General features: G+C 41.0%; 1 protein-coding gene across 8 annotated transcripts in view; it reads right to left on the bottom strand.

Moving 5' to 3' along the window:
* dgkh (diacylglycerol kinase, eta) overlaps nucleotides 1–23,713 on the bottom strand; it is an 80,224-nt gene that overhangs the window by 16,396 nt on the left and 40,115 nt on the right. For 7 of the 8 annotated variants that reach the window (XM_086268006.1, XM_086268013.1, XM_086268008.1 and 4 more), the window contains 17 exons: nucleotides 21,188–21,292; nucleotides 19,887–20,019; nucleotides 12,190–12,296; nucleotides 11,839–11,964; nucleotides 10,616–10,718; nucleotides 7,599–7,761; nucleotides 7,354–7,462; nucleotides 6,792–7,013; nucleotides 6,435–6,526; nucleotides 5,683–5,782; nucleotides 5,220–5,529; nucleotides 4,956–5,081; nucleotides 3,181–3,315; nucleotides 2,944–3,061; nucleotides 2,665–2,775; nucleotides 1,920–2,016; nucleotides 901–1,008 (listed from right to left, as the gene is read on the bottom strand). In XM_086268006.1, the coding sequence (XP_086124132.1) occupies nucleotides 901–1,008; nucleotides 1,920–2,016; nucleotides 2,665–2,775; nucleotides 2,944–3,061; nucleotides 3,181–3,315; nucleotides 4,956–5,081; nucleotides 5,220–5,529; nucleotides 5,683–5,782; nucleotides 6,435–6,526; nucleotides 6,792–7,013; nucleotides 7,354–7,462; nucleotides 7,599–7,761; nucleotides 10,616–10,718; nucleotides 11,839–11,964; nucleotides 12,190–12,296; nucleotides 19,887–20,019; nucleotides 21,188–21,292 (2,265 nt within the window). Of the gene's footprint in view, nucleotides 1–900; nucleotides 1,009–1,919; nucleotides 2,017–2,664; nucleotides 2,776–2,943; nucleotides 3,062–3,180; nucleotides 3,316–4,955; nucleotides 5,082–5,219; nucleotides 5,530–5,682; nucleotides 5,783–6,434; nucleotides 6,527–6,791; nucleotides 7,014–7,353; nucleotides 7,463–7,598; nucleotides 7,762–10,615; nucleotides 10,719–11,838; nucleotides 11,965–12,189; nucleotides 12,297–19,886; nucleotides 20,020–21,187; nucleotides 21,293–21,558; nucleotides 21,582–23,713 lie in introns of those variants that run through there. The other variant, XM_086268012.1, reaches the window with a different exon arrangement.

Below are 23,713 nucleotides of genomic sequence, written 5' to 3'. Positions count from 1 at the left end.
AAAATAAAAAAAAAATGAAAAATTGTCAAATTTATTCCTGAATTTTCTTTTACACATATTTGTACTTCTAAAACAAACAAACAAACAAACAAAAAAAACTTAGAAACTGCTGAAAAGCGATCAGGTGACCCTCTCAGTTGTCTTGTGGGGCACCAGCCACTAGATGGACACAGCCAGTGGGAGGGCACTGATCTGTGTGTTAGCAGGATCGGTCATTTTATCATTAGCTTTTACAATTACTAAGATGTATATTATCTTCTCTCTCTCTCTCTCTCTCTCTCTCTCTCTCTCTCCATATATATGTATATGTATAAAAAACTATATTTACTCCCACGTGTCAAAATGAATGATTTATTCCAAACAAAGGCAAAACTCTGATGATAATCTGTGCCTGTGTTTGTGCAGTCGTGTATATACTGTCTCTGTTTCTGCTTCCTCCTCTCCAGCAAAAACAGTTACATAACACCCAATGCACATTGCTGTATATGTGTGTGTGTGTGTGTGTGTGTGTGTGCCCCCCCACACACACCCCTGAGTGAGCCCTCTGCAGTGTGTGCAAACTGACACTCTAATCCCTCAGCCAGTGTGCTCTGAGCCTTAAACATACAAGCAGAGACGTCTCTCTAGCCATCCTTCCCCCTGCACATCCAGGCTATTGGGGTCATGTCAAACAGGCGTCCACACTGTCATTCTTTAGGTAATATCAGAGAAGACAAAAAGAAGACAAAAAGAAAAAGAAGACAAAAAGAAAAAAGCTCCAAGCAGAGCGGAAAACACACCTGTTTTCATCCCTCAAAGATGATCTGAGTTTCCTACCAGGGCCATGCCAAGTAGGATGGAACATCACACAGAGAGCAGTTTTATTACAGTGAACAGCTTGAGAACAGTAAATGTACTTACATCATCCTCCTTGGTGCCGCCCCAGAAGTTGGTTCCGCCTGCGTAGCTAGGAATGTTCAACACTGCTATGCCTTGAAGGCTGGGCAGTGGGATGTACTGTCCATCACACTGGGAAAGACCCAAATAACAAAGTTAAGTTGGACCAGTAAAGCAAAAGAAAAGAGAACATGGTGAAAAAAAAAAAAAAAGGACTGGTTCTTATATAGCGCTTTTCTACTCTTTCTGAGCACTCAAAGCGCTGTACACAACTTGTACATTCACCCAAGCACATTTTTCTAAGTGCTTACTAAGTAACATTCACACTCCAATGGATGCATCGGAGAGCAATTTGGGGTTAGTATCTTGCCCAAGGATGTTTGGCATGCAGACTGGGGAAGCCAGGGATCGAACCTTCCAATCAATAGATGACCCGCTCTACCACCTGAGCTACAGCCACATATACTCTGTGTGTCTAAATTAAGGCTGTTTGCTGGTTCTATAAACATTTAACCACATTTTTGTTTCTGCCTTTACTGAGCTTTCAGAACTATTTCATTGAAAAACTGACACAAAAAAAACTGGTGTTTTTTTTATTACACGTTATCAGTTTTCTGGCTGTGTAAATAAGCAATCTCACAGAACAGGGTGGTTTTTACTCTTACCAGACCAACATCGTCACTGCCTAAGAAACCTGGAGTTCGTTCAAATATACACATAATCATGGAATTTTTTTAAGGGCATATTATTAAGGACAGTTATTCTCTAAATGTTTTTACATAATAACAAACAATAGAATTTTTTTTAATATTAAAACTTTTTTTATTAACTTTAAAAAAAATAAAAATCTTTGTGAGTAAAAGGAGAGGTGAACTCTAATTTTTGTCACGTGTTCCTTATTCTGTCATGCGTAATTTAAGTGATTATAAAGATTTAAGCGCTGGTGAAATGCGAGTGTGTAACATGCAGTGTTTTCAATTAAAAATTTTCTCGTTTCTTTTTTAATCCAAAGCCTTAAATGCCTGATTTTCTCCATGTCTCACCTCCAGCTGGACCTTCTGCTCCAGGTTCTTGTAGGTTCTTTGCAGCAGCTCCTTAGTGCCCAGAACACCGTACCACATCATATTCTTGGTACGACTCCTGTGTGGGGAAGGTGCAGAGGCGGTGTGCAGGAAAAAGACTGTTGTGTCACTTCAACTTTAAAACACACAAATACGTGGACAACACATCACCTGCAACACAATCACTGAAATGGAGGGAATGTGCCTGGAAAAGTCAGACTCTGTATTTTGTAATGCCCCAAATTACAAGCAAACAAATAAATGTACAACAGCCTTGCAGAAGATTAAGTGATCACATTTTCACAATTTTTTTTTTAGACACGTGGGAAAATAAAACCTTCTGGGATGGCATCTTGGCAGCTCTTGGTGACATATTTACTTGTCTTTATTCAAGGACCAACACCTGTTTAAGGTTATCCTGTTAGCAGCACACAAAAAAAAAAGATAACTTAAAACTGGCTAAGGACTGCAACACTCAGTTCTAGACAGTTGGTGATTGTGTTTGACGAGGTCCTGAAAATAGAAAAACTCACATACAGACTGAAAAAATGAGAATACTTGACTGGTAAGTAACTTCAGTTATCAAAAGAGGCAGATTTGCTCCAACGCTGCCAGCTTAGGACTGTTCAAAAGTTCATGTGCTTGTTTATGTATAAACAAAGCAAATAAAATGAAATTATAAAAAAACCCACACAAATATGCTGTGTTCATTGGAAATGAGACTCACCTGCATTTCTCTGGATGCTCCTCTCGCTTGTTGTTAAACTCCAGCGAGATCTTTGCATCCAAGCCAATGCCAAAGTAGTTGTTCATAACACACTTCTCCATATAGCCCTCTCTGGATGAACAAGCAGTCAACACAAACGCACACACAAAAAAGGTAGTTAGATTGCACACAAATACATGAAGTGAGAGAAAGACAAAGCAACAGTGTAGAATGTGACCAACAAACAACATCACAGTGACAAAGATGGAAGAAGGCATTAGAAAAAGACATGGCTCTTACAGAGAGTCCAGGTCAGGGTCGATGAATGATGTGGCCCCGAAAGGGTCGATGTTAGCCAGCAGCATCTTGCTAATGATAGAGCTGCCAGCAATAGAGGCAGCCAGACCTGCTCGCAAACCTGCACATACACACAAACACACATCGTCTGTGTCACACAATACTGAACTGCAATGCCTGACTGATTGTGCCCTTGTTGATCCAATGTGATGAGTTTGGTGCCTGTTTATGTGTGTTTACCTGGGCAGATGATGCGTGTGTTGAGTACAGGGAGATTCTCCTTGCTGGTGGTGAAGGGTGTGATGGTGAAGGAGCTATAGGACTGGGTGCTACGGCTCACTCTCCTCTCCGTTGGAGAACAGGGACTCTTAGCAGCTGGGCCAAGGAGAGAAAAACTTACTTTGAATTTAGGGACAGATATGATGGAAAGTATAAAGCAAAACAAAATGCGCTTCAGCTGTGTCAGAGGGTACTTATTAACACAGAGATGCACATCCATAGACATGCATCATGCATCCACATATGAACAAAAATATGAACATATTAATGCAATTTTAGGAATATAATATTTATACAGTAAGGCTGGGTGCAGGTACAAATAATAACATTTGGGGTCTATGTGTCCAATAGACAGTACTCACAAGGGCCTCATTCACCAAGATGTGGCTAACAATGTTATTACCTTCCTCATACCTTGCTCATAAATTAAGAACATACACAAAATCAACATCAATTCATCAAAGGTATGCAATGGTCATCTTTTTCCTACCTTGCACACGCTACCTGTGATCTGTACAAGGACTGTCTGAACAAGTTGAGGCTTTGGCCAACAAATTTCCAGTTAATATTTTTTCTTCTCTACATCGAATTTAATTTCAGGTAAGAATATACTGATGAATCAAAACGCATTGCTTGTGAGTGAGTCCCACTGTCTAACAACATGATTACTTTTGCATACAGTAAAATTACACACGTTTACTTTGAAAGACTGGTTGCTCGGGGTTTATTCTGGTGTTGCATCCTGGATTTGACATTATTTTTGCTTTCATTGTATGACTTCAAGAGCAATTGGTTAGAAGGCTGACAATTACTGATAGCTATATTTGAACCAGACCATGGGCAGCAATCTCTTCTGCTCTACTTCCTCGGAGTGCTTCCTGGTCAGGAAGGAGAAACAGGACGAAAGACGGAAACAAGGAGAGGACACAAAGCAGAGGGTTTGACTGATTCCTCCTAGTCTTCTAATACTTGGAAAATGTGTGGAAGGAAGGAAGCAGCCCAATGATAAACAGGAAGAACTTCTGCCCCTAAGACAATAACATATCCTGTGGCCCATCCACACACACACACAAAGAAGCGCAGTGGACATTTCACAGTAACCTGCATGTTGAAACAGCTGGCCTGCCTGTGTACTTTCAACAGGTACACTGATTTATTATTAAAGAAGTTGCCACAGTCTGAAGATTAGAACCTAAGCAGCTCAGCCTGGTGTAAGAGGTGGAATATCACAGGAGGAAAAGTTGCTCCAAGCACTTTTAGCACTAATCCCTGAGTTTATTTATGACAGGAAACTTGATTTGCGTCAGCAGGCTTTTTTTTCCCATTAGCTATGTCTCTGGTCCACTGTGGTGCAATGACTGCAATACCCACCAGGTGGCAACATTAAAATCATGTGTACAAAAATCTATGCCTTTAAGGCATCTTTGTTGTTCTTAAACTTGCCTAAATTATAGAGATAGCTGTGTTTCCTTCTCTCAGTAGAGAAAAGAGTGAGGAAACATGTTTTTACACCGACCACTGCTGACTTATTTTCTTAATTCAGCCCAAAAACAATATGTGTCAGCTACAAGAACAATGCAAGCTGGAAGACTTGCACAGTGGACATGCAAAGCTGGGCAGGTTAAGTTCTCTGGAACTAGCCTTTTATGAAATGTAGTGGGCCAAGTAAGTGAATGTTTGGAAGTACCTCGCAAATGTAGAAGGGGAACAGGCCAAAAAGCAGCAGAAACACTTACATGACACTGCTTCCAGTTCCTTAGTGTCCTCATCTTTCTCACTGTCTCTGTTCTCGTCCTCGCTGTCCTTCTCCAGAGGGGATGGAAGCTCTGTGTCCTCCGTATGGGCATTCTGCTCATCAACCACTAAACAGGGCATAAATGGGTTGGCCATAACACAATAAGTTGCATTTAATAACCGCATGTTTTTGTTTCAAAAACATTTTGATAATTCCATTCATCATCACGAGGCAGAATCCTTATCCTGTAGCTCACTACACGTACCTCTCTCTGCCTGTTCTATGACCTGTCGAACCGCTTTCTTCAGACTGTCGGCCCTGAGCATCAACTGCTCCCTGCTTTTGAACAGCTGGTGCGGCGAACCTCCTGCCACTCCTTTCTCCGTCTCCTCCTCCTCCAATTTCTCCTTCAGCTCTGTCAGGCTTTCTTCACTGGCCTCCTCCTCCTCCTCTTCCTCCTCCTCCTGTTCCTCCTCTACAATAGGTGGAGTGGAGAGGGGGAGCGGAGGTAGAGCTTGGCACTCTGTGTTGAGGGTCTGGAGGAGGGAGTCCAGTTTCTCATTGAGAATGGCACACTGGAGGGCACAGAGGAAGAGACACTTAAGGACCAGATGGAGTGCTGCAGCAGCATTCACAGGACAGTGAATTATCAGAAATTTAATATATATGGAGTTGGCTTTCAGCACAAGCAGATAATGGATGTTTACTGCATTGTTTTTGAGGCTTACTTTGAGAGACATAGAGTCGCACTCCTCAGCATTCTCAGTGCTTTTCTCATACGCCTTCCCCACTTTGGCAACAAAATCCTTCACTGTCTCACACAGAATTCTAAGAAACGGGGAGAAAACACAAGTTCTTCCTGACATAACGTAATCTGAGAAAAGCTAATTATTTACCTCCTTTTGTATCTTTTTACATACTTCATTTACTATTTTCACTATATGGAAATAATTTATTTTTCACAAAAGTAAATTTTTGTTCTCCTCTTTGTTCTTTATTCTAGAATGTGGCACATGGCTGCCCCTCCCTGAGCCTGTTAAAAGGATGTTCTTGCTTCCCACTGTTGCCAACTGCTGCTCATAGCGGTTCTTTCTTACTATAAAAAAAACACCTTGAGAAAACTATTGTTGTAGAGTTGTGCTTTATAAATACATTTTTATTCCAGCCAAAAACAAAAGATTCATTACTTATGTGAAGGGAGGGGTACATTGGTTATTTGTGACTAGGACAAAATCAATACAAGAACAGTTGCTTAAATGTACTTTTGTCAAATGTGTCCCCAAGTGGACTGCTCACATATTTAAAAATGTCAGAATTATTAGTGTGATTGCTGGAGCAGCTGCAATAATGCTGCAGCAATTACAATGCAATATCACCACGACTTGCACATCATGGTTTTTAGCCTGTAGTTGATTACATTGCTGTTTGGGTTGATTTTAGACTTCTTATTCTGGGTAACGGCGGTGTTATAAACACTTACTTGGCAGAGGAGATGACCACAGAGTGCTGCTCAGAGTTGAGGATCTTTGTGAGGTGAGTAGCTACTGAGTCTTCATAGGTTGAAATGTGAAACTGTTGAGAAAACAATGAAACTGTTTATTTCTATTCAGAAAACAACTGTTAAACGCAATCTTATAGGCACTACAGTTAATAAGGTATAAGTGCTAAAATGCTTATTTGCCCATGTTTAAACTGGAGGTAAGGTGAACGTGAATTCAAAATGTCAGGTGCTATTCCCTGCAACTACCTCCTCCCCATGTCTGTCTGTCTGGAATCCCCTGCTGGCTTTTATTGGGTCTACTGATGCATGTGAATATCTGTCAACTCCTGTGAGTACCTGGCAGTCGTCAGCTCCCTCAGGCGTGGTAGGGCAGCTGTGTTTGGGTGGGATCTTAATCTCGTAGGTCATGATGCTCCAGCGGTCCAACATCTTGGTGCTGGCCCTCTCTAGCTTCTCCAGAATCTGAGGCAGCTGGGTGTCATCGTCACATGACGGGCCCCAGCCAAGCACTCGCGCCAGATCATTGCCGGTGCCCAAGGGCAACACCCCCAGTTGGCACTGAAAGGCAGGCACAGGGTTTATTTGGCATCAGTGTCTGCTATACTCAAAATGAGCTGTTTGTCTGTACATTCCTGCCTGTGAGTGTGGAATGACTTTGTATCTTTATGTGAGCTTGCTCAGAGCAAAGGCAAAAAGCGCAATTGGAACACTGGCCAAAGACAAATTATCGTCTGTGTACTTGTTCTGGAAAGCTGTCCAAAACCTGTTTAAAAAGACTTTCTATCCAATATGTTTATGATAGTTTGTGATTATCATTCATTTTCAGTAGAAGAGAAACAAATCCTAATAGTGTTTTCATTGTCATTGTTAAAATAACGCTTATGTTACTGTGCACTACTTGTTTGTGTAGATTGAGTTTGTCGATCTCTGAGAGGACCCATCCCACGCTGCCATCACCTCCGCACACCAAGATTCGGAAGTTGTCAAACTTCTGAAACAGGCGCAAACTGGAAAAAACACAACAAAGCCACTCATGTACTTATTCTGCAGGATCAGCTTTCAACTAAAGCCTAATAACAAAACTGGTGCACTTTGATATTTATGGATATTTACAGCAGATTTGTTTGCAAGTGTTTTCCTCACCCAAGGTGTGGCCCACCGTTGACCAGGTCAAAGACTTGAGCTGGGTTCAGAAGCTGCTTGAAGCGCCGTAGGAACTTCACTCCCTGGTTGTCGCCACTTTTGGAGTTGACAAAGACCAGGAGGGGACTGGCACATGACGGGGGACAGGTGGCCTTCCAGAAGCCTGAGGAGTCATGGCAGCAGTAAGAACAACAAAAGTCAACATGGCTCTGTTTCATCAGACTGAAATTTACATGGAAAAAGAACATAAATTACTGTTTTATTGCTGTTTGAATTGAAATTTTTTTGTGTATAGAGTGTCCAAAGTGGAGAAGGAGTCACATAGCAGATCTGCCTAATCAATCTTTTTTGCTCAGTTCTATGCCAGGTCTATAAACGGGATTTCCTCTAATGGCCACTTGAGTTTATTGCCCACTTTTAAATGCACAACTTTCCAGCACTAAAAAAACACATCTTCACAACCTGGTAAGAAAAACATTTTTGGTGTCTATGGTTAGCTTCAACCTCGATATCAACTCTATACTGAATTTCCCGGAGGAACCCACCTGAGGGATTAATAAAGTTGTATCTAATCTAATCTAATATTATTATAAAAGTAATATATCACCTGTTCGATTTTTGTAAGCACTTTAAGATTAGGGGTGTTGCTGTGTGTCAACACAAGCTGACTGGTGTCTGTTCCACTAACTGAGGTCATTGTAGTGGAGCGCTTGATTTTTTTGCAGTTGACACCTTTTTGAGCAATATAATGTTACTGTCTTACTGATAATAGGCCCTACTGTGTGACGTAGCCCATCTAAGAAGCCTATGCTTCCATTTTGGTGCGCAACATGCTGTGGTTTCTCTGTATTATTGTAGGGTGTTTATCTTATAATATTTAGTGCCTTGAGGTAACTATTGTTTTTAATGCCATATAAATAAAACTGAATTGAATTGAATGATCATCTTATATCTGCAATAAATGTTCTGTATGCATTCTCTGTGTGTTACACATCCTAAAACTTTACCCATCAAGCTTTTTTGTTTTGTTTTTTTAACATTTTCATCTAATTCAAATTGGATTGGATTGAAGAAAAAAAAAAAATCAGGTAAAACCTTTGATTTGTGCTACTAGAATGTTTAAATAAAACTGTCTTAACTTGATGCTTTAGTGTTTTAAATATCTTACCATGTTATGACTTAAACTTGAGCAGCAGTGCTAGATGCAGCAGGAGGTGTGAGCCAGCTCTGTCATCGCTAAACAGCCTCATCAAATTCCTGTGTGTGTGTGTCTGTGTGTGTGTGTGTGTGTGTGTGACACCAAGCATAATAATGCATAGGACGGGCTTAACACATGCCACAAACACGTGTTTTGCTGTGCAGTAGAGGACAAAACACATATACATACTCTGGTCTCGGGGAGGTAATGTAACTACCAGCTGTAATCTGAACACTGCCTCTGTGGTGAAAGCTTTGCGCATATTAAGGCTTCAACCTTAAATATATGGGAATACCATCTCTGGCAGCATGGACACAATCATCCTTCTTCATATCTTTCTCATTCTCTTTAATCTCTTCCTCTACAATCTTTTGATTTATCGTCCTTTCTGGGTCACTCTCTTTGTGACTGTTTCTGTAAAGGATGAACAGAGGGAGAGCACATGAAAGTGGAGGAGAGAGAAAGGACAAGCAGGGAGTCACGATACTCTGGCACGTGCTACAGTCAGCCCCCCCAGCCAATTACAACCAAACTCCCCCTCTTTTCAGCCAGTGTTCGAGCAGAGGGGATCCTGGCACGTGCCGAGATGACGGCGAGAGAAGGACAGAAAGAGCGCAAGAAAGAGAAAGAGGGAGAGAGACAGAGAGAGAGAGAGAGAGAGAGAGAGCCTAACGAAGCATATATCTCCCCTTTTGTTAGCCCTCTCCCTATCCCACATGTTAATGTGAGTCTGCCTCTCAGGTGCTGATCTTCATCTAAAACGGATTTAAGCACTGGCAAACACACACACACACACACACACACACACACACACCTGTATAAAGTCTGTCTTTATGTTGAGATCATAAGTAGAGTCTGAGGGTATTATGAAGCCTCTTGCACAGTTGTATCATTATCAAATTGGGTTTTTATCACATGCACACGTCTTGTGAGAGGATCTATTTTAAGAAACGTGTGTTTCAAACTGTCACATGGGTCTATTTTTAACCACCTCGCTATATGAGAAACAGGCAGTGTCCTGGAACACATACCTTGTCATGATCCTGTATTAACACTCTATACTGAACTCCATATAAAAAGAAATGGAAGAGGGAATTTATAGCAACAGTTTGTCATTTTTGTCTATTCTATGTCTCAGTAATTTAATATGTAAAAGGGAGGCACTCTTGAGTAAATCAGAATGTGAGACATAAATGTGGATAACTTGTGAATAAAACCTAAACACTTCCTGCTGCATACAGTTTATGTTTTGGGTCTGCTCTTTTTTTAAAAGTGCATCCATGGGTTTTTACAGAATATATGAACTTTGTACATTTGTTGGAGCGATAAAGCACACACACAATAATGAAGAGTTTAGTAGTGATGGTTTGAAAAGAACAGTTTAACAAAAAACAAAATAATTTTACACTGTCATTCATTTAACACCGCCAAAAAATCTAGTCATATAGTCATATATACATGGTTGAACCACTTATGCCGCAGTTTAATAAACTTGCTTTGGGTCTGTTTGGTGCTAAGATCAGAGGGGAAAATAATTTTATCATTTTTTATTTCTTCAGAGAAGAAGGTATTGAGAAAAGGAAAGTGTCAGTGGCTGTGTCCCTGAGTGGATGCTGACTAAACCAAAATGAAACATCCTCCCTGCCACTATCTTTTCATACGATAGAGCAAAAGGTCAAAGTTCAATGAGAAGTCATCAGCTGAACAAATAAGAGCAAAATCTCATGAATTCACCTCTGAAAACTAATGACAGGTGCAACCTCTGACCCTCAGAGTGAGTCAGCACGATTGCACGGCTGATCACGTGTGTGTTGCCTACCATCTGAGTCGATGCTGTTGAGAGCAGTAGGGGGGATGATGGAGACTTTGCATTGACCTAGGGGACACTTGCGTGGATATAAGTCCATGCAGGCTGTGTGCACCTAAAAGAACAACACCAAATACAGGAATTAAAACTCTAAGCAGATTTTAGATATAAGATTATTGATTTTTCCATAATTTAGTGGGCTGGTTTCAGTCATTATGCAAATGTACTGTTTATAAGATTGGGGAAACCTGCAGCTAAGACTGAAGAAGTCACTTGGATGAGTGATGAAATGTTTCTCCCATGAAAATGCTACGTCCATATGAACAGAATCCACCTTTGGAGACTCAGGAGGTAGAGCAGGTCATCTGCTGATCAGAAGGTTGGTGGTTCAATTCCTGGCTCCCCCAGTCTTCATGCCAAATATCCTTAGGCAAGATACTAACCCCCACTTGCTCTCTGATGCATCCATCGGCGTTTGAATGCGTATGAATGTATGTTAGTTAGAAAGTACTGACAAAGCATAGACAACAGTACTTGTGTGAATGGGTGTGTATGGGTGAATGCAGGGTATTGTATAGAGCACTTGGAGTACTCCAGGAGAGTAGAAAAGCGCCATATAAGAATCAGTCCATTTACGTAACGCCATGTATACCTTGTGTCATTTTGGCAGCAAAATGGGGAGCAACACTATATCATGGTCATAATGGTAATAATGTTATACTTGATCATGGTAAATATGCAGAATTTGTAAACAAAGGAAAAGAGTTTTGTACTGGAAGCTGGTTTGCAGGCTCTGATAGCATTTGGGTAACGTCCTTCTGAAGTGTAAAAAGAGGGACTGTATTTCCCAAAATACAATCTTAAAACCATCAGATATTGTTATTAAGGTTTTTATTACCTTTTGTAATTCATCTGTATTGATCAACCAGATATTTATTGTCTGCAATAAAGAAAGCCAGGAGTAACTGACAGCTGCCTCCAGAGGATGACTACAAGTTGAGTTCCCAGATTGTTCCAGCTGGCTCTCCAGATTTCTCAGATTCCAATCATTCACGAGTTTGTGGTGAGTGCCAGGACAAGCCCAAGTGCTGCGATCAGCCCAGCGAAAAAGGAAACCTCCAAACATCCACTGTCCATGCTTGGATCAGAGCCTTGGCACGACAACAGGGAACCTACATAAAATTAACCAGATGGTTTTATTGTTATGTGCGATGTGCATGTGATAGATGCCTTACCATAGCTTTGCACCAGAGGCAGCGCCAATCCTGCAGTCTCAGCACGCTGCCACACGTCTTATCACACACAGCACACTTGGCACTGACAGGCAGGTTGCCTTCCAACCACTGGTGAGGCATTGCAATCTGTAGGTTTCAAACACACACACACACACAAAATTAAAAATGGTTAATAATGTCGGCTTCCGTTCACTTGAACTAGGACAGTTTTCTATATTGACTCCCACATTATATTTTAGAAACTCTTTGCAGAAAACCAGGCTGAGGAAATTCCCAACCAGCTCAAAATCTTATTAAAAAATTACATGAACATTCTGCCTTTCAAAGAAGACTGCTTTTGAACAAACTTACCCCATCCTCATCCTCAATGATATCCTTCCCTATGGAGGCCAGGGTGGTCCATTTACAATTGTTGGTGGCTCTGACAGCACAGCGTTTGTGCGCTTTGAATTTGCACACTGTAAAACACAAATATCACACCTGAGTCTGACAATGGTTTCCACCTTTCAACTGTCACTTTGATGATTATGACAGTTATTTATGAATCAAACAGTGATCCAGATAATCTTCCTCCAAAGACTATAAACCATGTATTTCTAGCCAATTTAAGATCAATTCAGTTTGAATTGAATTGTCATTTTTTTCTAATTTGATAAAATTTAGAACTTTTATTGTCATTGTACACTTGCTTGCACAGTCAAATTAGGTAGCAAGACCACAAAGGTGCGAAAGTAAAGAAAACAATATACAAGAAAAGAAAGAGAAACAATATAAGAATACTATATACACTATATACACGTTGTTTGGGTTGCAAGAAGCATTGTGGGGGTGTGTACAAGGGCATCATAATAAAATGCAATAAATAATAATAGGGTGGAAGGGCTATGGTTGTTAAGGATAGGGATGGAAATTGCACATCTGCCGAAATATTGCACAGGAACAAAAAAAAATGGCAGCAACATAATATGAATTATTTTTCTTGACTGAAAACACAAATGAAGACCTCAGAAACAGACACACCCAGTGTTTTAATAAATTAGTCCAAATGAGAGGCCTACTGTGTGCGTAAATTCTCAAAAAAGTTCTGAAAACACTGTTCATCGTGAGCCATATTAGCCCAGTTTACAACCTGACATTTGCATTTCAAACTGCAGATTGGGGCAAGGGATTGACCTGGCAACCTTCTGGCTGGTACATGACCTGTTCTACCTCCTGCAGCACCCTATGTGAGACAAAACTATTCAACTCATGAACTTGACTACCTCCATTTGAGAGGTAGTTTGCAACAGAGTCATGCTAGGTGTTGTCTGTCTCCATTGTCTGTGCTAAATTAAGCTAAGAGAGTATTAGAGTGCTATCAATTCGCCTATCAAATACCTAACTATTCAACTGAAACGTCAGACGCTTCTTGATTTAAGAAGTAATGTCGTAGTTAGAGAACAATGGTTTTTAGCAGTGTTACATTGCTAACCTTACTTTCACTATGCGTTTACTGTCTACCAGAAAATCAAGAAAATGAAGGCTGAAAAAAGCAACCAAAACTGGAAGAGGACAGCATTTTTTTCCTAGACTGTTGGAGAGATTGAGTAGTTCTCCCAGGTTAATCAAATGCTGCATGGTTCAGCAATGGGAATGATTGTGGAAGGTCTACCGGGCAAACGAAATGTTGCTCTGGTGTCAAAGGAGGTAAAGAGTGATCGAAACAAAGAAAAAAAAGAAGGAACCTTGAATGGACATTCACTTAACAAAGAGAGATCTGGAGCTTCACAGGGCTTAAGCCTGGTAAGATTTTTGTTACTTGATCAGTGTAAACACAGAGCTACAAGTAGGTGTGGTGATGGAGGGATCTTACATCATTTTTACTAAAGATGATCAGTGCTGACAAAGTCATTGTACAACTTTAACATCCAGTCCATCAAGCTTTAGTCCATATAAATGAGAAGCAGAAGCATGGACTTGAATGCGTTTAATGCTGGCTGCTTTGAACAGGAATGAAGAGTGAAGTGTAAATACAACATAAATGTCTCTTAAGAAACAGTACAGTGGCACAGACAGACGGAGACTGCTCTCGACTTTTTCTCCTGTAAAGATGAGGCACTTAGCAGACTCATGAATAATGTCTGTGATATGGGGAGCTTTGCTTCCAGCTACCCCACCTTGTTGTCCTCTCTCTCTCTAAACACGCAAAACCTCATCATTAGGCATGCCACACAGATACACTACAAACTGAGCCAAAGTCATATCCGGGAGCAAAATCAATGTTTCAATCTCGTCTACCACTAAATGCTGTTAGAGAGCATTAGTAGGACGTTAAGAGAATTCTCAGGACATAATACCACTGCCTGTTAATGGCCAAACACAGAGCCGTCATACAAACCAGACTAGAAGAAAACATTGTCTCAGACTGTGAGTGTCTGTGTGAGGGTGAAATACAGACGGAAAGGCAAACTGCTTTTACGGTTTGTGTGTGTGTTTATGGGTAGGTAGCACAAATCAATCCCCACTGACTGTCCCGTGCAGGAAATCGAAGGGAAATTTAAGCCACGCTGATTGCTGTGAAACTGTTTGGCAGGCTGCCCTCAAAGTTTAATAAAGACTGCATTCTATGATAGCCTCTCTATTTTCTTGTCTCCCACTCTCTCCCATTCTCACATACTGGTTCTCATATTCCCACGGGTGATCCTCCCATTCTCACTGTCGCTGCTGACAATGAAAGTATTTTGAAATAACTCCAATGAATTAGCCATTCTGCAGAACATACAGGAACATGTAGGCATGCTTAGCACACATTTAAATAATGTGTGCCAAACATCACATTTTAAAAAATGCAACGATTTGGTTAAAACAATGCCCTTTTATAGCTAAATGTCTTTGAAATCTTTTTAATCTTCAGTGCTTATCCAGCTATGGTTGTCAGGGTGGAGCGTGTCCCTGCAGATAAGTTCCTTACAGTAAAATTCCCTAGCCAGTCAGCAGGTGCTAACCACTCCAACTCTGTGCTAAAGATGTGTGAACACAGTAACAACTGTTGTAACATGCACACCTGAATGGTACGGCTATGTCAAAGCTAGATAAAGCCCTGTGTTATCACAAAAGTTATGACATAGTTTATTTGTGCAGTAAATTGAATAATTTACCGCAAATTTTCTACTCTTACTGAGGACTCAAAAGACTTTGACACTACATTTGCCACATTTGTCCATTGACAGACATTCATTTTTACAGCTTTGTACCTATCACACACACACTTCCACACATTCACTAAAATTGGACTGTGGACAACTTGGGGTTCAACATCTTATCCAAGGACACCAGAGATCAAACCACTGACTTTCCAGGTTGTAGATCTACCTCCTGAGCCACAGGTGCTTTACAACTGCTTTGTATCACCAAAACATTTACAAATTACAGCAGTATTGTCCAAAACTCTTGAACCACCTCTCATTTCTTTCTATTTTGCTTTCAAGAAGGGAGACCTTAACTGTAGTCTTGAGCAAGACAGCTGGAACAGCTGCGACCTTAATTGCATCATTGGAAGGAATTGGATGGATGGGTGGATGTATCTTGGATAATAGCTCTCCAGACTTTCTGAAGGTCTTTCCAAGTGTTTCTTTTAATATTGGCTGCTTTTTCTCTTATTTTCAGTCCACTCATTTTACATGACCATTTTCAGAGGAATGTTGTTTTGATTGTTATGCCACTTAACACTGTCCCATGAATCACTCAAGCATAAAAAAGGCATCTAACACAGTGTATGAGCCAGTGTTGTCTATACATACAATTTAGCGAAGAGCTCTGTTGTCTCACTCTGAGTTATCTAACTCAGAAAGGTGAAGTGAAAGTTATTACTGAGTTGATGACAACACAGTGTTATCCTAAAAAAATATAAAGAAATAAGGTTGTGGATCTACTTCAGTACTTACAATCATTTTGCACGTTAGCAGACAATAAAAAAATATATGAAATCTTTTATTGATATGTTAAAAAGTGGCACTGGCCATTTTAAAAATTAAAATAAACATATAAGCATTTTTATGCCATTACTGTATATCCATATGTAACTTTCACTTTGCTTCATGGTGATTTAGCCCAAAAAACAATGTCCATGAATGTCTGCCTGTAGGTACCTTGTGCCCAATGGAAGGCTTCTCTCAGTGATGTATAATGAAAACCCCATAATCTCAATGCACCTTCCTATTGTTGCTTGTCTATGCGTGGCGCAAAATAAGCCGATTCAAATAACAACCATTAGATACTGCTCTAATGATTTGGTCTTTCTCTCTACGTCTCTCTCTTTTGCCTTCTGCTCTGGAAATGAGAGGATAATGAGCACTGAGTGGAGAGGCTCTCACTGCCTCCACACGTATACAGCAAACTCAGCGCACATGTAGGCACACACACAGGACTGAGTTACACATGCACATGCTCACAGGGGAACATTAGCAAAATTAGAGTGAGAGGATATGCAGATGGTGCTCATTATGGCCTGCTGCCTGTCAATAACACTTTACACCAGCTAAAAGAAAGTACAAAAAAGAAAAAAAATAGTGTCAGCCCCCCATGTCAAACACCTTCCTCATAACACCCCACTTCTCTGTTCTTTCACACATGAGGTGAGGAGATATGGTGTCATTCGTGATCCTTTAACAGTTTTTTCCCTGTTAAGGGCAATTGGAGGCAAGTGAAATGCTATTTTTAAAAAATGCAGTCTAAGTCAACGCTTATCTAACGCGCAATATGGCATAAAAGCATATGAATACAGGGTGACATGCACTGATATGCTGGCTGTGAGCTTGGTGGGCATCCTGCTCCACAACCCAGTGCATTTCAAAGACTCTTGCTGGCTCAGGTATATCCAATCTGCTGCACTTGGGCAGACACAAGAAAAGGCTTTTCTCACTTCAGTGACTCACCAGTCCTTACGTAAAATAGCAATATAGCCTTCCCAAAGTGCCTATAGACCTGCCAACTCACAGGCTTTGCTTCCAAAGCAAAATCATCTGTTGCAATACTATAGGGTGTCTGATCTTAAAAGAGTGGCTATTTGAAGTAGGAGCCAGGAAAGAGAGTTATGTAAGAAAACACTATGTGTCTAAAAACAAATTCTTCACAAGATAATTCAGCATCATTTCAACCTGCCTCATTCTCATTAAAGAAGACTTAATGTGCCCATTTCCATCTCTATCATGATATGCTTAGACTCTACTAGACTAGCTTTGTGTGCTTCAGAATTCAAACCTATCTTTATTTGTCCTATGCTGAGTCTTGATGCGAGTTGATCCTCTGTGTGAAGCAAGTAGTTTTAGCTTCCTTGCCTGTTCCACATGAGACGACCATATTAGGAGTAACCACTCTCACCGACATGACACAGACACAAGTTAAAAAACATTTTAAAAAAGCAATCTGAAGCCTAAGCTTTAGTTTCACAGGGATTACTTAGTACAGCGGTCCCCAACCCCCGGGCCTCGGACCGGTACCGGTCTCTGAGTTGAGGCTCAGGTGTGAAATGTATAGTTTTCAGGGTTTTTATCGGTTTTCAGCGTTATTTTGTTATCATTTTTATTGTTAACTCGGTTTTCCTGGGTCTTTTCACGTGTGTTATGAATAAATCTTATTTTTTTCGGTACCGGTACTACTTTTATTTTGTTGTATTTATCCGCGACACCTTAAAGGCCGGTCCGTGAAAATATTGTCGGTCCGTGGCGCAAAAAAGGTTGGAGACCGCTGGCTTATAGTGATGGGTCGTTCGCGAACGAAATGGCTCTTAGAGCCGGCTCTTTGACGTGAACGACGCGAGCCGGCTCCTTATCGCGAGCCGTCACGTGGGGTTTTTTTTTTTCTTTCTTTCTCTCAGCCTCTCTCTCGCACTTTTTTTCCCGCTTCACTCTGCACGCGAGCCTTGTGCTTTACGCTGGGCAGAGGGGGGAGGGGCGGTAGTTACACTCAGTAGCACAGGAACAGAGCCAGAGAGAGAGAGAAAGAGAGGCAGGGACAACAACATTAGAAAGGTATAGTAATCATCCACAACTATTTTCGGTTGCAGATGATAAAGGATTGAGAAAGTTTATTCATGCAGGTCCATATGACAGAGAATATGCATGTTCTTTTTGTTTTCATATTATAATTTATATTTAATTGTGTTGTGGTTTGCAGTGTTTTGTGTTCTTTTCACTTTAAATTTGTGAAAGGAAAAAGCTGAAAATTTAAATAGTTAAAACTTGAAATGTGAATAGTTGATTTTTGTATTATACGATTTATTTATTACATTTTATGTGGAGTGAATAAATAAAAGTATATTTACGGTGGCCCCTAGAGACAAAGCACATACAAACTTCAAATCACGTACGAACTCTGAAGCATGTACAAACTCCAAAACACGTAAAAACACGTACAAACTCCAAAACACGTAAAAACTCCAAAACACGTAAAAACACGTACAAACTCCGAAGCACGTAAAAACTCAGAAGCACATAAAAACTCAAAACACGTACAAAAGACAACAGAAGTGCTCCAGGATGCTGGGCACAGTGTTGAGCCTTTGTTATCTTGTGGCTACACAAGCCAGCAAGTACCAACGACCGGATTTGGTGTGTGGTAGTAACAGGTAAATGAACTTTTTTTTAAATTATTTGAATATATATATGAGTGCCTGTGTATAAATACACAAACAATACACACATGCTTTCAATTGTGTAATTTAAGTGATCTAGTAGCTCTGCTTTGGAAGTTCAGTTCATGCTAGAAATGTGTTTTGGAGTTTGTACGTGTTTTGTCTCTAGGGGCCACCGCATATATTTATATATAAACATATATAAATAAAACCACTTGTTTTTACGTTAGTAATTCCTTTTGTGCATAATTTTATATTATTGTTAATAATAAATTAATTAAAGCAACAAAACAACCTGAAGAGCCGGTTCGGAGCCGAAAGAGCCGGCTCTTTTTAGTGAGCCGAACCGAAAGAGCCGGATCTCTAAAAAGAGCCGGAAATCCCATCACTACTGGCTTAGTACATATGCTCACATTATTATTTGATATAGATATAGTGAAGCACAGACTTACGCAAAACAGCTCATATTAGGGCAACTACCATGAGCTCCCTTCTGTTAAAAAAGGATTTTTACTCTACCTGGAGATACTTGCCAGCTGACCTAATAATCACCATAATTACACCTAAGTCCATGGTGACTGAAATGTAGGACGAGACATGGAATGTCCACGTCAATCTGAGAGGAAAAGCAGCCAAATTTACATCTGGTGTGTTGGGATGGGCAGAGTTCTGGAATCTTTTTGATCATACGTCACATATTTGTTTACTCTGTGAGGCTGCGGTTAGCTCTCCAATCAGTGTAGGTGTTTGTGTTGGAGAAGTAAAATGCATTTTAAGACATTTTAAGTGTTACATATGTGACAATTTTTGCGACCTTTTTTGCAACCTAAAAAACCCCCCAAAAAAACAACAACAAAAACAAGTACCATGGTCTTTAGTGACCTCATAGCTGTTGAGAGCCATGCAGTTAGCAGCAGTGCAGCGGTTCTTTGGAAGTTTGGATGGATGTCATACCTCCTACACCAACAATTTTCTTCATTGTCTGCAGTAGTTTGTGGCACGAGTGAAAAGCTTACCGGTAGATGACAAATTTTTTCCGTTGTCTCTCTGTCCTCCTCTCTCTTGTTTGCACTCGTGCCATCTTCTGAAGCTTTTAGTGCACTTAGGCTAACACTATGTTACTGTCAACTCAGTACTAACTTAACATTATTTCACTTCACCTTTTTGTTGTTAGATAGCTCTACTGCACAGGACCTATCATTTGTGTGAGGAGATGCACTTACAGTGAGAACAGGGACAGGAGAAACTAGCGGACTGCAAATGGAGTATTGAGTAGTCTATGTGCTAGTGCCAAAAATCTTTTGATTTTTCATCCAGTGATGACAAAAACATGTTGGCTTACCCCAAATTTAAAGTGAAATACATGAAATAATGATCCTTTTTGAGTTTCACACTTGTGATAGTAAACATGTGTAGTTTTGAGTGTATTTGTACTCACCTTCACAAGAGAGGCCGTGAGATGTGACCCCAGACAAACTATCCTTACAAACATTGCAAAAGGTGGGCCGTGCATGGGAGCAGGCGTACCAGTTGTGCATCCCTGAGAAATGTTCCACATTAAACTGTGCTGTCTGGCAAAGGAGAGGTGAAAACAGCAGTCACATGTCACAAATGTAAGCATGATCAAAAAGAAAAAACATTGAACATTGATTTACAGACACACAATTGATACTCGACTCCTTTGTGGTATACTAGCTTTCTTTTAGAATAACTATTATTCATTTTCCCCTAACACCATGACAACATTAGTTAGGAAAGTGCCTGGTATAAGAAAAGAGCCTCCACAGGAGAGAGAGAGCCTCCACTTCCTTAGAGTTGTTAGAGTGACGACTTTTACAAAAAGCTACACACCCAGGTCAGATGAACTGGATGCCTCTACACATTAGTATATGGAGAGGTCCTACTGTGGAGCCACAGTGTAGTGTACCAATGTGGGTGTTGCATCTGCAGTAGTTGGCGCAGTCCTGGATATAATTGGTTTTTCACAAGTACAACTGTAACAGGTGCTTACAAACTGGGGTACTTGCATTCTTTAACAGTGTCACATAAAAGGATACAGCAATTAAATGCTGCTGTGTGGACATATTGGCAGGAGTGCGCATGCTTGTGTGTCTGTGTGTGTGCGTGTGTTTGTGTGAACATGTGTGTTCCCTGTGTTGTGTGAGCTCTGGGGTTGCTGCAGCACTGCAGTGCAGTAAGGGGGTGAGGGATGGGGTCTTATATAAGATTTCCCTCTCAAATCAAAGGCATTAAAATGCAGCACAGCTTTCTTCCTGTGCTCGCCACATCACCTCGCTGTCAGTGCACAGCCAGGATTTACAGTCTTCTTAACATATTCTGTTGACAGTGGAATACGCTGAGCAGTTACGATCAGTTTTGATGCTGGTAACATGTTTTCTAGATTCTTCAAGAAATACTGGCTTGAAGTGAAAAAAAAAAAGCTTTCAAATAGGCATCTACCGAGTATGTTCTGTGTTAGAAAGTCATAAGGAGAAAAAACACTTGGGAGAATAGGATGTGCCAATACAGTTTTTCTTACTGTTACTCTGCCCAGTGTCGAACATGTGACAACATGCGGGTGGAGGCGTGCTTATGCATGTGCTGCAGCCCTATCTGAACTCCGCATTTCTATGTATCCCATCCCCAAAACTGCCAAACAACCCCCCCCCCCCTCCCCTCCCCTCCCCTCCACAAACACACACACACACACACACTTTAATCTGTTGAACTGGACCTTACCTCGTAATGCTCTCTGGACTGGACGGACTTGAGCGAGCTGATCCAGTCCTCCATCTCTTTCCTGTTCTCAGCACAGAGGATGAGCCTACGGAACGGAGTGATCACCTGGAGGCAAAGGGGGGAGGAGGTACGAGAGAGTGAGACAGATACTGTGGCTAAACAGCGAGAGAGCGCAAGCGAAACAGAGCTTAATGTTTCCAGCTCTTTCCTCTTCAGCCTGCGGTACCTCTGAGTGGAGAACAACCGGCTCTGTCTTTAAGAGAGAGCAAGGATGTAAAGCCCCCCTCCCTCTTTCTCTCTCTCCTTCGCTCTCTCTCTCTCTTACATACATACACTCTCTTTGTCTCTCATTAACTCTAGCTCACTCACACCTTCTTCAGTTAAGTCTCTTCCCAGCTCTTCATGAGGCTTTGAGGCAGATATGTGCTGACAGGCAAAGAGCCTCACTAAAGGCAAAGAGCCTCTCTCTCTCCCGTTGCCTCCTCCTCTCTCGTCCTCTACTTGTGAGCATGTGTGTGTGTTCGTGTGTTTAAAGGACAGTGCCTGTAGATAACCCTACAGACAAACAGCACCCTTTCAACAGCCCATCACTTATTTATGCTCACTCATCTCTTCCTTCTCTCCATTTCTTTCCAAGTCATTGTTTTCCCACAGTGTGTTATCTTGATTTACATTAGTGAGAGGAGAGAGTTGAAATACAGGCACGGCTCACACACACGTACACAAGATAATCTCACAGCACTAAAACTGCTCCAACCACTAGCTTTCTATCTGCAAGAAATGCTTTGTCTAAAGCAGGTCACTAAATACAAATGCCATATTTTAAGTGGACTGTATTACCAAATGAGATAATAATTAAAACCATGTAATTCATTTATTGAGCTATCCAGTCTGCTTTTTGGACAAGTGTGGAAAACAAAGTGTAAAAATAAAGAGCTAAATTTAAAATACTGTCTACAGAGAAGCTGCTTGTGAAATCTGTAGACTGTATAGATAAGATGGTCATAGCCACAATAACTTGAAAATTGGCACAGCATTACTTGTCTGATACTGCCTCTAGTTAAATGCTTTATTCATTGTTATTTTTGATTTTTAAAACCAACTGTGACAAACAAGCAATACTAGCGCATCATTAGTAGGAACTTATTACTCACAAGTAGGGATGGGTATCGTTTAGGTTTTATCCGATACCGGTGCCAAATCGGTACTTTTGAAACGGTGCCGGTGCTTAAACGGTGCTCAAACCGGTGCTTAAAGAATGGAGAACACAAACTTTGTCCAAAAACCTCTCATGTTCAGCTGTTTGTTTGTTTTTTTTGTAAAAAGATAACAATGTTAGCCTTTTCTGCAGCTATGGGGCATATATGGTATCACTCTTGGCTGGAAGCAGTGCTTAAACAATGGAAAAAAAACACAAACTTTGTCCAAAAACCTCTCATGTTTAACTGTTTCCCACTTTTTCTTTGGTCATTTTAGCCTTTTTGTCCAGGGTGAAGGGAGTATCTGCCATCAAACAAGAGGACAGCCGCATGTAGCTATGATGATGTTTGCTAGTTCACCTTACATGCATTAATGTAATAACGTGGTTAGCCTACTCAACGTAAATTACACTCGAACAACATTAAGCGACTCACGCAGAGAAGAACGGCTTCTGCTGCCATCATCATCCTCATCATTTCTGCTACACTGGCAGGGCTAGGGGCCAGGACTCTATTCTTCGGGTTTTTGGGGGATGTTGCTCCGGGTCCGATAACTGGCAACCCACCCGACGTGCACGGTGTGAGGTCTCGCAGCAAGCTATCAAATACGGCGCATTTCTCGGCTTTTAAAAAAAACGCTATGCGTCGCCAGGTGTTTCATCGGATTCGAGGTGTTACCTCCTTTGACAGTATCACAGTATCAGCTTAAAGCACTTGTTGCTGCTGAGTTTGCATCTTTTGCTGTGAAGTACAGCCAGACTTTTGACCGCTTCGCCTTGGACATTTTTAATCTGTAGCTCTGCTCTAACTGAACGTACGTACCTGGCCCCGCCTACTATCCTGGGAAACGTAAAATGATTGGCTAGAAGTGTATCACAGCTCAGGAAAAAAAAGCACCGAAATGTGCGCTGCTTTTCGGTCTGGTTACTACCGTTTATGTCAGAACCGGTGCCATCATGGCACCGGACACCGGTACCCATCCCTACTCACAAGGTATCTCTATCCTAAAGCTTTTTCACTCTAAATGGGCCCATAATTCACAAAGTGAAAATGAAGCTATGTTGAAAGACACAGAAAACTAGCAACTAAAATTACAAATCACCAAGAAAGAGGTCACAGACTGAGACAACTGGGTTTCCGATTCCGATTCCATTGGAAGGATTTAGGTTTAAATGACTTTCATGTTGGCTTCACATGCTTTTAAAGAGCTTGGGAATCATAACGCCAACAGGTAACAAGGAGGAAAACACACTAACAAATGGTGAAACAAAACATCCAAATGACCTGGGAGATTAACAACACAATAGGACACAGACAGATGCTAAAC

The sequence above is a fragment of the Aulonocara sp. 'chitande type north' Nkhata Bay genome, linkage group LG16 (assembly GCF_057382095.1).
Source record: "Aulonocara sp. 'chitande type north' Nkhata Bay isolate Kocher_YH1m ecotype deep benthic linkage group LG16, A_spYH_male_GT1.1, whole genome shotgun sequence".
NCBI classification, from domain to species: domain Eukaryota; kingdom Metazoa; phylum Chordata; class Actinopteri; order Cichliformes; family Cichlidae; genus Aulonocara; species Aulonocara sp. 'chitande type north' Nkhata Bay.
This window is presented reverse-complemented; position numbering and strand designations above follow the sequence as displayed.